Genomic DNA, 13,260 nt, shown 5'->3' with positions numbered 1-13,260 from the left:
GAGTCAAGTATATAACTTGCCAAGTTATATCATTTTTAACTGATATGAACTTGGTACTTATTTAGATCTCACTTCTTTTATAGGCGAAGCATTCCAATATTATCGGGCAGCCTTTCACATTTATGTTTTGGGTGGGATTTCATTTATTTTTGTAAGGTTTATTTTCTTTTTTTCTTATTTTACTTTACTTTGACTAAATACAAACCTTCGTAACGAATTTTAGGTCGGTACGACCATTGGAAGATATAGATATTTTTTTTGTTTTACTTCCTTAGGGGTATGAATTTACACCTTCATTATTTTTAAAACCGACTCACACTTGGCCATTTTCAGATTTTTTCCTTTACTTTGACCTAAAGACCTACCTCCATGCCAAATTTCAAGTCAATACGACCATTGGAAGTGGTCTAGGTTTTTGATGAGTGAGTGAGTCAGTCAGTCAGTGAGTGTATAGTAAAAATAGCGATTTTCTGAGTCAATATCTCAAGACCTACAAAGGTACATTAATGAAATTTTGTATTTTAGATAAGTAAGTAGATCTCGACAGATACTAGAAATTTCATATGCGTAGATAAAATAGATTTTGAGTTATAGGTGGGTCGAACTTGGCCCGAAATGGTTCGTGTAATATAACCCACGGCCGGTGTGTCGGTTTTTTTGCTCGAACTTGGCGGACACACTGCCGTGTGTCTAGATATCAGTTTGTTTTACGTTTGTCAAAATAGAAATCGTTCGGCTATATGATTGGTTGGTTCATTAGAATCGGCCAATCACACGCTTATTTTTTATTTACTCACGAAAACAAATGCTTTCGAAGATAATTATATTGATTTGAAATATCATGTGATGTCACTTTTAAGAACATTTTATACCTAGAAATGACGCATTTGTTCCCACTCCTAAACTTGATACGTTTTATCTAAGTATTGTAATCTTATTATAACAAAATAAAAATAAAAATACGTGTCTAATATTTTTTCATTACCTAACTGATGGACAAAATAGATTTTTAATTTTCATAACCCCTTCATCATTCCTATTAAAAAAATCACTGTCTAAAAAGTCCCTAAAGGGGGAAGTAGAAACTCAGTTCCGTACAATTTTACAAGAAGTCAACAACTTGGAACTCGGCAACAAATAAAACCGCAATAAAACAAAACATTTCCATTCAGTTTCCTGATAAATTATACTTTTTACTTTACACTGTTTCTTCAGTAACATCCCGGCCATGATTTACGGCCAACCAATTTAACAGGTCATTTATTAACTCGAGCTAAATATTAATTCCGGTTGTTTTGCAAGACTAATCTGGTTTAGAAAAGAAAATGGTAACAAAATTGCATATACAGAAACTAATTAACTAATTTTACTTCTAATAAGTGTAAGCTTACTTATTTAGCTTTATGCCAATAATCGACTTATGGGACCTGATAACTTTGGATTATTTCAGCGTCATTTCGTTTTGTTCCAATACTTGATTAAATATTTACAAAAAATAATCACTGACTTATTAATACTTAAACATTTTCCCTATCTTCGAAAGCTAGAAATATTAAACCGAAAAATAAATCATTATCATTACCATCATCGTCTTTGTAAGACGTCTACTGTTGAATGATAAATGATAAATGATATTTATTTTGCAAATCTATACTTAATATTATAAAGCTGAAGAGTTTGTTTGTTTGATTGTTTGAACGCGCTAATCTTTGAAACTACTGGTCCGAATTGAATAATTATTTTTGTGTTGGATAGTGCATTTATCGAGGAAGGTTATAGGCTATATAACATCACGCTATGACCAATAGGAGCCGAGCAGAGCGGGTGAAACCGCGCGGAAGTAGCTAGTAGGTTATAAAATAACACTTTTACACGTCAATCTCTTAAATAACTAGATGAGGCCGGCATTTCCTATCGGACTACTCTGAGAAGAAATGCCGAAACAAACTCAGTGGTCATAGTCTCTTTTAAAGTCCAGACAAAATCAATTAAAGATGTCGGAGAACCGTCCAAGTTTATTCTGTAGTGGTCTTTTGAGGAAAGAACCACAGCAGTTTGAGCGGACCTGTTCAGATGGCAGCACGCATGTGTCAGATAACAATTAGCTCAGCTGACGGCTGTTGCTGAATGATCCGACGAACAATACCAACCAAATGAACAAAGGCTCTTAATCGTCCACGAAGAACGACAAGCCGTCACCTGCATCCACTGGTTCACCGCGACTTTGACGATATCTTCAGGCCAGCTAGTGGGAGATCGGCCCATGTTACGTCTTCTGTGGACATCAGTCGATCACCTATATCTGGGCTTAAAAAAGAAATAACCAAAGACTATTTAAAATCAACGTAAAAATCCACTATAAAACCAAATTCAATTACAAATTCACGATTAAACAAATTCAACTCTAAAGAATAGAATATAAAAATGAAACTAAAACAGACATAAAGGCAGTATGCTAATGATCACTTTGTAACCATAAATGAACGTTTTAGCTTCCACAAAAATGAGATAATTTCATAGGACGATTAAGCCCACATTTCCTTTAAGACTTTATGGTTTAAATTCCCTTGGGCCCCTATCTTGTTCGTATAATTTTGTATTAAAATGTGTAGAAGGAAAAAGAGCGTTTGTACCCATCTTTTTGCGACGCACGCCTTCGAAATGTTTTCCCGTATTACCATAAGATAATAAATTGGTTAAGAAAATACTTCATGTTTACGTGGTTTTTGTTCGTATGGATTTGTTACTTTGTATTTGATTGTGGATGTGTCGTATGTATAAATGATACTCTTAATGTTGTTAAGGATATCTTCTTAAGAATGATGTTACTTATTATACGTTACTTGATCAGTTTTGTAAATTATACTAAAGAAATCCCATGTAATAGAGGGTGATCCTATTGCCATTTACTGGGCATAATTTCAAACCCGTGCTATTGCTGAGAATTTTTGAAACCTGAAACTCGTTGCCCGCACTCACTTACGACCACTCATCCAACGAGGTAGACTTAAGCTTAATATTCACTAGTATAATGAAGTATACAGCATGAATAAAAAAAAGCCAAGCTTAGTTAAAAAAGTTCTAATAATCAAAATAAAAATCGAGATTTTTATTAATTTTAAACCGTAGGCGTATCCATTAATTACTAACCTATCGCCTTTGATACTAAATGTCAATAATAATCTAACTCTACGACTTTTATTAGCTACACCCCAATTACTCGAAAACTTTATCCAAACTTACCGTGGAAACTTCGATTAAATTCGCGTTCAAAAGAAAATAACCGAAATACACAAGTAAAACAAACCTTAATTTGAGTTTGTACACACATAAATTACTTCTTAAGCCAAGCTTCCAATAAACGGAAATAAAGAAATGGGAGAAACGAAATAAGGAAACAGACAGTCGGTAAAAAAAAACCGTTCCACAATTTTTATACATCTTCCTTTTGGAAAATTCGCCGATTCGGCTTACGAGTATAGCCAGTCTCATTTGGCCTATCGAAATTGTCTCGTTCGTTGACACCACGTTAAGTGGGGTAGTTCTAATATTTTTGGACGAGATTTTATACTGGAAAAGTGAAAATAAGGAGGGTTGTGTAAGACTCTAATTTTGTGACGACGCGCTGTTACTGTGTCAGCAAATCTTCTATGTCATGAGCGGAATGATTTTTTTCTTCGCTGGTTTTCCAGGCATTTCGCCAGGTTTTAATGGAACAAATCCTTTTAAATTTGTGACCGGTGTTCGAAGAAATATCATTTTTCCTTGAACTTTTTTTTCTTCTTTTTAGTTTGTTAGGCTTATGGCCCGGTTCAAGTTGTGAGTAGCCTTGCCAAGTTTTCTTGCAATGTCGTAGAGGAATATTGAGGTTTATTTGCAGTCGATATTTTTTATGTTATTATTGTGTTTACGTTTATTAACTGCCAGTTCATACCATCTTGAATGTTGGATATTTTCAAAATTTTAAGCATGGATTATTTTGAAGTTGTGACGGGATATTTACCATGTTTATTAATTTCTATGAGTTTCCGATATTCCGGCATTGTTGCAAGCGCCATTATTACGAATAAACTGAAATATGAAATATTGGAAACTCATAAAAATTTATAAACATGCTAAATTAATATCCCGTTTCAAGTTCTAATGATATTGTTAGTGAGCATGTCAGTTTGAACACTTATATTTTGAAGTTCATTTACAATGTAATTTATAACGCTAAAACATATAGTTTTTTTAGGGATGAAAATCATCCAATCACTTATTCTCAAGAAAAAAAAATCTTGTACAAGTACATGTTTTTTTTTGTTTACTCTTACATTTATTTACGCTTTTGTGAAAAAAGATGTCAAACTTTATCATACATATTTCTAACGTTTTATCACACATAAACTGGGAAACGGGTCGCATCGTATTTATTTGAAACACATAATCCGGAGTTACAAACGGAATAAAACATTACGGGCGTATTTTTCGAGGAATTCTTTGAAATTGTAATAACAAACTTTTGTTATTCTTTCTAAAGCTTTAGATGGGTCAGATGTGTGGTTATAGGATTCTTATTTATTTTTATTATGATAGGTCAACTTTTGCCAGACGTCACAGTCATAATTACAAATACTAGAAATACTTATTCTAGTCTTAACGTGATACGGATACTTAACCAGTGTTATTTCGGAGCTGCGGACTACCTAGCAGGTAGTTTACAGAGGCTCCGGCTCGAAAGACAGGAGCAGAAACGGGGTGATTTTTAGTCAGTAAGTTTGACACTCCCTCTAAGCAAACTGCAACAAGCTTACTCACGTGTTTGACGAAGAACTCAAAATTTTAAGCCATGCTAGAGGTATGTTGCGGAATGCAGCTGTAGCATGTCTTGAAATTATTCAAGTTCCCCGTCAAATAGTTACGTGAGAATGCTGATGATCATAATAATTAATTTAGTATGACTTCTACCAATCAAAACCAAAAAAGGTTTTATTTCGTTATTACACGATCATACATACATAGTTTTACGGTTAATAGCAGCATCTTCTTTTAAGCATATGAATGCCTGTGCCAGAATACACCGCTCTTTTATATCTGTTTAAAATCACACAACTCAACTCAACTCTAGCTTGACTTAAAATCTAACTGCCATACTCAGAGTCATTTAATGAATACGTAAACTATTCCTTAGTAACGATTTTGTTCCGAAAACAATTGCTGAAGACTGGGTGAAGTAACCATTAAATGACTGAGTACGGCGGTAAGACCTCATTTCCAGCCGACAAACGCTTTGTTACACGCAAAATCCATAATTCAAGCAAAGACGATGAACGAGATGTGACATCGCATTCTTTGCACAACATCGAGTGCCTTTCAAAAGGTTTATCGTCACTTCAGAAGGCTTTGTTACTTTAATTCCCAACTGTAAGGCTTCGTCTAGACTGAAAGGTTCATTGGTTACAAAATAAACTATGTGCTGAGCTGGATTAAGGGGCATCTTTACGATTATGTCCTTTGGTACTTGGCTGGATATAGCTTGTTGTAACGTTGTATCGTTTTATTGAATGCATTAAGTTTGTTTTTAGGATTATGTGTGAGAAGAGTTGTCGTTTTATTTGGCGTTTTTGATGGGTGTTTTTTTTTTGTAAGTTATAGGGTCTGAATCTAATTCGTTGGGTCAAATTTGCGATTAAAACATCATAGGATTTTTTTCCTTATAACATGGAATATTTTATTATTATTGAAACAAGGAGATTCTTCCTTTTTTTTGTATAGAAGCACTCCTTTTGATTGTATGTATTATGTGAGGACCATGTTAAATCAAAGGGTCATTGAACTATTGAAATAAATGATTTGACTTTGACTTTTCCAGAGTCGTTTTGGAATTTTCAATTGTGATGTTTTCAGAGGCTGACAAAGCAAAAGCTCAACTTCGGCATCGTATCTGAGACTTTAAAACTAAGATACAATATCAACGTTGACTTAAGAAAGATACTTTTAGAAGTTTCAGTTATTTTACTACTTCTTGCTTAATAAAGTATGTGTTCAGTAGTATCACATCACTCTAATTTTATAAATGTGAAAGTGTCAATCACACTGAAACTACTGACAGAATTTCGATGAAATTTGGTATACAGACTTAGGGTAATAGGATACTTTTTATCCCACGGGAATGCGGGCGAAGCCGCTGGCAGAAGCGAAGCTAGTTAAATAAATAAATACTGTCATTGACTGAAAACATTTATTTTATGATATAAAAGTTCAAACAAATTAATATTCTCTAAGCTGAGATTGAGAGGATTCTTACCTCTCAAATGGAAGCAACCACCCACGGTAATAATTATTATTTTTGCTAATATCTCATTTATTTGAATAGTGTCTGTCTCTGCCTACGCTCTGCCGGTAAATTGGCGTAAAGTTCAAGAAATTATAAAACGTGGGAGGACAGGGAGGTACTACACATGGTACACCCACTTTAGTTGGCTTTGTTAGTTGAAAATAACAATTTTATTGACAGAAGAAGACAGTATTAATTTTATTATAATTGTAATTTTAGTATAGTTTATAATACTTTGACATTAATTAAAATGTGTATACTATATACATATTATATATATTCTTCTATATTATTTAAAAGTCATTGCTCCAAATTAGTATTATGTCCTTTGGTATCGTGAGGTTAATTTACAAACTTATATTTAACACTATATCACTACATACCTAGTATAAAACAAAGTCACTTTCTCTGTCCCGATGTCCCTTTGTATGCTTAAATCTTTAAAACTGCGCAACGGATTTTGACGCGGTTTTTTCAATAGATAGAGTGATTCAAGAGGAAGGTTTATATGTATACTACAAGCATAATATATCACCAATTCACTATTGCATCCATGCAAAGCTGGGCGGATCGCTAGTCATATTATAAATGTGAAATTTGGATGTTTGTCCGCCAATTACGCTGAAACTACTGAACGGATTTTAATGAAATTTGGTATACAGACAGGGTATGAGCTGACTTGGGTGATAGGATACTTTTATCCCACGGGAATGCGCGCTTAATACATGTATAACTAGGCGTGCGATCAGCGAGTTATCAACGAGTGGGCCACCCGCCGTCCACCCGTGGTCAACGCAGCGAGCAAGGCGATCGTCAGTAGATGTAAAGTGCGCGTATCCTTAGAATTTCACATAAAAAATGCTAACTGCTCAAGGCGATGCGGTGCTGGTCGTGTGCCAGGTGTCTCTAATGAGCGATTACCTTCATCCTATAAAAAGCCACAGGAACACATTAATTCACTATTCTCTGCTTACACATGATGGTATGAAAAGTTTTGTTATTATAGTAGTACTAGCGACCCGCCCCAGCTTCGCATGGGTGCAATGGTCATATATTATACATTTTTTTTTTCAGCCATTTTCGTCCCACTGCAGGGTAAAGGCCTCCCTACCCTCCTTCCACTCCATATATTATACATGTACCTATTTAAAGATATTTTTTTTTTAATAAAAACGTTGCCCCACACTAGGATTTTCTCCTGTGTCGTGGGTGCGTTTACAAACATACAAGTTCACATATACATGAAACCCATACCTGAAACAACAATTTGAGGATCACACAAAGAGTTGTTCCGTGCGGGAATCGAACCCGCTACCCGTTGCGCGGCAGCCAGTTGCCCAGCCACCGCACCAACCGTGCAGTCAAATGATATTTAATTTTCGCAAGTTGGTTATAAGATAACACTTTTACACGTCAATCTTAGAAATAACTAGATGAAGCCGGCTAGTATTATACGTATAAACCTACCTCTCGAATCACTCTACATATCTATTAAAAAAACCGCATGAAAATCCGTTGCATAGTTTTAGAGATTTAAGCATACAAAGCGACATAGGGACAGAGAAAGCTTATTCATTTTATTTTATGTAGTTGATACCTTTATGTTATTCGCTTGTAATAGTTAAATAAGTACTTATTAGCAAAATACCAGCAGTTTGAATATAACAGAGCTCATTTAATGGAAGCTAATTAATGTAATTAGAATTGATTGTGTTTCAAACAAAATTGATTCACGTGATGTTTACGTGTAAACTAAACTGCCCCAATATTATTTTGATGCTAGAATAATGGAATGCCTATTTAATCTGATAGTTATAAGTGAAACTTTCCAATATCTGTGCTCTGATTCCTGGGTTGGTTAAAGTATTATTGAGCTTTAAGATATTAGTTATTATAAAACCGGTATACTAGCAGACAGATCACCTAATGGTAAGGCCGCCTATGGCCACCCGAAACACCAGAGGCGTTACAAGTGCGTAGCCGGCTTTTTGGGGATTAGGAATATAAGGGTTGTGGGGGTATAAGGGATTGGTAAGGGGTGTAATTGGGCCACCAGCAACCTCACTCACAAAACAAAACACATTTTAAGCGTTGTTTCACGTCGGTTTTCTGTGAGACCGTGGTATCACTCCAGTCACTCTAGTCGAGCTCTCCTAGACTGAAAGTCTCAATAACTGCATGGAGTACAAAATTGTGCTCATTAGTCATTTTTTGTTTACTATCGATAATAGATTGTTGGATAAATTGGACTCTTCGCCCTACATAAAACATAATAATGTCAAAAACACTACCAAAGTTAGGAATCAAAAGCTTTAATCGCCTGCACTTGATACCAGCTATTCAAAAATTATGGTCTAATTTCCTCTATAATATGACTAAGGCAATCAAAGCAATTTCAGCTTTAAGTGCACTATCTACCATCGATTCCAATGGCTCAATTCCATTTCAAATTAGAACCATCTTTTCAATTTACTTGCAGAACCTTTCCAAATTATATATGGTGCCTGCCATACCAGTTTGGCTAGCTTCCAATATCATACGCCTTTAAAATGCTCTGCCATACCCAGTCTTAAACAATCAGCTGTAAAATATTAGTGCTAGTATCTGCAAGGGTTAATAAAGTTATAATTTAAAGTAATTTACTACTTCGTTGGTTTAGGGTTGCAAGTACGACTGTTGGACTTATAATTTTTGATTATATGTCTGAAATTGCCAACCCGCATTGATGCGGGGCACAACAAGCGTGGTGATTTATGGCCAAACCTTCTCCGTGCGAGAAGAGACCTTTGGTTAGCTGTGGCCACTTATAAGATGTTGATGTATACACAATAGAGGTTGATCCGAATACGTTTAATTGACAGTTCAGTTTGTCACCTAAAACGATTTTCCCCCCTGAAAAAAAAAACCCTCACTACAAGTTTGCTTTACGTTTCAAGTAATCGAAACAAGAACGCGTTTGGCGCTCTAGTTGATTTATTCAAGCCGGCAAATATCATTACAATCAGTCTCATCTCTACTACAGTAGTATTGGTTATAGCAGACGTACAAATACAGGTAATATTTCTGGTAATTTTCACAACAAAAATAAAATAAAAGATATCTCCGTTCCTACAAAATTCCTCTTACTTTACGCGATCCATGTACAACGAACCCAAACACAACTATCGAAGTTCCCACTAGACGTTCCATTTTTATTTTCTTTGCTTCCATGTGTTTTGCTCCACCTTAGAACTACAAGAAAACAGTTTCTGATTTGGACACAACGAAAAATGGTTCGCCTTTACCTTTTTATTTTTAAAACAGTCTTTTTTAAAGATTCCAGTGAAAAATTGTTGAGGATTTTTAGGTCGACTCGATTTGTTACGGTTGGTTCTTGTGGCAAGCCGGTATTGTTTCGTTTCTTCAAAATTGACGGTGTTTTTTGAAATATTTTTCTCATTTACTGCTTCGTATTTAGTACTTTTACTTGGTACACGTTTAACAACAATTTTACTTGTAAACTATATTGTTACATTAATTCTGTGGAGTGGTTGCAAGAGCGATTGCCGGCATGTGGTTTCGGATTCGATACCCGGGTCGGGCAAAGTATTACTGGGCTTTTTTCGGTTTTTCAAAAATATCTCAGGAGTAGCACCGAGTCTGGAATTGTACCCAGTATATGGCAGTAGGCTCACCCCCTATTACATGTGAAAAGTGGGTGTACAATGTATAGCGGCATTATATGTCATAATGTGCACCTCTGCCTACCCCTCCGGGGATAAAAAGGTGTGACGTTGTGTGTTGTGTATTCTAGCATTGATATTTAACAAAGCAAGTTTATTTTATTTTAGTTACACACATAGTACTATTGTAAACTATTAAATTTTAGTAAAACCACTAAATACGATTTCGTGGTGTCGACGTTCTGAAAATGTTTCACGTGTATTAAGGTCGTTGTCAAGATGTAGAATAATTTTTATAGAACTGTCTTCAAGAAAAGTTATATGTCTGGTTTCCATAACAACATAATTCTTAGACGGTATAAAATTAAAAGATTTTTCGACAAAAATCTAATACTTTTTTCTTTTTGTTTCAGGTACAATACGCGCCCAAAGTTCGAATGTTCGTGAAGTCTGGAATATTGAAAGGAAACATTCAAGAGGGAGATACAGTTGTAATTGGTTAGTTTCCAACTTAACTTTGATCCCTAGAGAAGTGGCAATTGCTCTAAATCGATTCTATTTCGATACCGTATGGAGGAACCTCTTATGACTCAATTTAACCTACATATTTATTTTCATCTTGACCGACAAAATACGAAAAATATTAATAATAATTTCGGGTTTTTTAAAATATTTAGTTGTATCATGCTTCTGTGGTTGAGTACTACTTGTAGTTTCATTTAAGTCATATGAGTGATCTCCTTATACAACACGTGATATTTTTTAAACTTTTGGTAATCTTACAATACATAATATGTGTATATTTTATTAGTGTACGAAATAATGAAAGCATTTGTCTAGGCCTCAACACAAAAATCAACTAACTTCTGACCATCAATTTCGTTACTTTTTTAATCAACCCATAAAAGTTCATTGCCATTCGTAGGCATACCCCAAGGGTCGATTTTGGGTCCCCTATTAATTTTATTGAATACTTACGCATAAAGACTGCGTAGGTGAATAAAAATTTTGGTAACATTTCATCAAGGTTATAGAAAATTAATTAATTCTTTTCATAAACATCCTTTTGAGTTGGATTTTTTGAATGTGATCTTATCTTTAATGTCTTACAAAATCAAGCCTTTTAAGTGTTTCTTGCGACTCAACTAATTAAAAATATATATATATTTATAGATAATGTGGTATATTTATCGGTATCGGTACACTAATTACTGATTACATTCAACTTAATTTTAAGGGCTTCTGTTGTGATAGAAGGAAAATGTATTAACAACCGCTACACAGAAAGGGAGGTATCGTTTTTTTTTGCTCACCAAATATGGCACAAATGTTGGACGAGGTTGTTTATTTGTCCAATCACAGCAGCTGTCAAATATTGAACGTCCAATGGTGTGACACTAGCTAATTAACTATTGGACGAAGAACAAGAGGTTTGCACTAGCGACATCTAGTAGGGTCCTTTCAAATCAAATGATCAAGTGTGGTGACTAGTGGCTAAAGCTCCTTGTGCGGAAGAGGCCTTTGGTCAGCACCGGCTTCTTATAGACTGTTGATAAAGAACCTTTTCATTAAATAACCCTTATTGTTTCACAGGTTGCCAAGCCAGTGCAAATCCCAACAATCTCACGTACAAATGGTACGTCAACAATGAACATATCGCTGGTGACGTCAGTAATGAATTGGTAAGTACACTACAGTTCTGGTCTAGAACTGACCATTTACCAATCATGTAATGAGAACATTAGCTAGAATTAAAGTGATGTGACAAAGTGAGAGAATAATTTAGATGTGTTTGTGGCGACGCATGACAAGTGACAGATGACAGAAGTCGCACATAGACGATTGACGAACAAATCAACGGATGATGTCTTAAATCCTATCTCGCATATATGAAGATTACATGCGAATAAGCATAGAAAATCCCAATGAAAAACAGTTGGGCAGAAAGACCGCTAGGCACGATCACATCGCCTGGTCCTCCTCTTCTTAGGGATCTTTACTCTCTATAACGTGAATATGCGCCATTTTGTTTCTAAGCACCTTTGGAATGGTTTATGTTGTTTGTATGTTGTACCAACTTCAAGTTCATTTCTATAAGTAGATAGAAGAGTAAGGTATACATCAGAAGTAAAGTGAAGTGAAGAAATCAGTGTTGTTAAATACAATGATGATAAAAAGTACGGTAATAAGGAACTGACTGAAGTTGCTTTCTGCAGTCATTATAAGAATTTGAATGTTGTCTAGTTTTCCATCCCTATTATATTCTGTTTACAAAATATCACGTAGTTATATTGTTTAGACTAACATTATTAAAACAAACACAGCCTAATTAGGTTGAAAATAGTGAAATTCAAGGCAAGTCTTGTAATATTTTGTGACTTTCTGTGGAGTATTAAAATAATAGGTACATATGTAGATATGTACTTGCCTGTGTTGTGGAGTAGCTACTGCTGCAACTGCATCTTCTGAGCAGGAAAATCTAGCTTTTGTTCTTGAATACTGAGGAAGCTATGCCGTTTTCACGATTTCAAAACTAGAGTCTAAATTTGATGCGCTGGTTTTCATGGTAAATCACCTTAATTTTCCCTTTTCCATCGCCGAACCGCAAGACAATCGGCGAAGCGCCACCTCTTAATGGTAGATATTTCACTCACCTGCAAGAAGCGCTTTGCTTCAAGCGATCATCGAGTGAATAGATTGCTTATGGGCAGACGTGCCCCACTGTGCGCCGCATCATCATTTACTATCAGGCGATAGGGGCCAAACGTCGACACATCAAATTGTATAAAAAAGAAAATCACCCCTTATTACATGAAACTCAAAACAACTAGAAGCGACACGTAGTAGGTACTTCATGACATTTATTTCTAGAAGTGTCAACGAACAAAAGTCACAAAGCGACGTTATGAAAAGGTTTGTAATACTAGCTTTTCAGTAACAGAGCTCCTCATTCAGTAGAATTTAATTTATCTAGGTCATTGCTTTAGTAAAACTGGGTCGTGCTTGAATTCCTTCGAAGACCAAACCATTCGAGAATTCGCGCGAGTCATTTAACTAATATCGATTTTAAATAGCGGGTTTTTTAATCAGGCAAATGGTGTTCGTAGGTGAGGCTTGTAACGGGTGTCAATGCCGCTGCATCCACGTGTCAATTGCTTTTGTTGACACTGCTATAGGGTAAACAATTAAGGTAATTTATTTTATGGAAATGGAAAACGGGTCATGGTGTTTAGTGCGAGGAGGTTAATGCGTCTGCTTTGTAAGAGAGACCTATGGAAA

The 13,260-nt window shown here is 35.3% G+C and overlaps 1 protein-coding gene across 2 annotated transcripts in view; it reads left to right on the top strand.

Annotated features, from left to right (window-relative positions):
• LOC118276822 (irregular chiasm C-roughest protein) overlaps positions 1–13,260 on the top strand; it is a 113,614-nt gene that overhangs the window by 69,468 nt on the left and 30,886 nt on the right. For both annotated transcript variants that reach the window (XM_035595389.2, XM_035595388.2), the window contains exons 8-9: positions 10,395–10,479; positions 11,575–11,663. In XM_035595389.2, coding sequence (XP_035451282.2) covers positions 10,395–10,479; positions 11,575–11,663 — 174 coding nt within the window. The remainder of the gene's footprint in view (positions 1–10,394; positions 10,480–11,574; positions 11,664–13,260) is intronic.

This window comes from Spodoptera frugiperda, chromosome 17 (assembly GCF_023101765.2).
Source record: "Spodoptera frugiperda isolate SF20-4 chromosome 17, AGI-APGP_CSIRO_Sfru_2.0, whole genome shotgun sequence".
In the NCBI taxonomy this organism is placed as follows: Eukaryota; Metazoa; Arthropoda; class Insecta; order Lepidoptera; family Noctuidae; genus Spodoptera; species Spodoptera frugiperda.
This window is presented reverse-complemented; position numbering and strand designations above follow the sequence as displayed.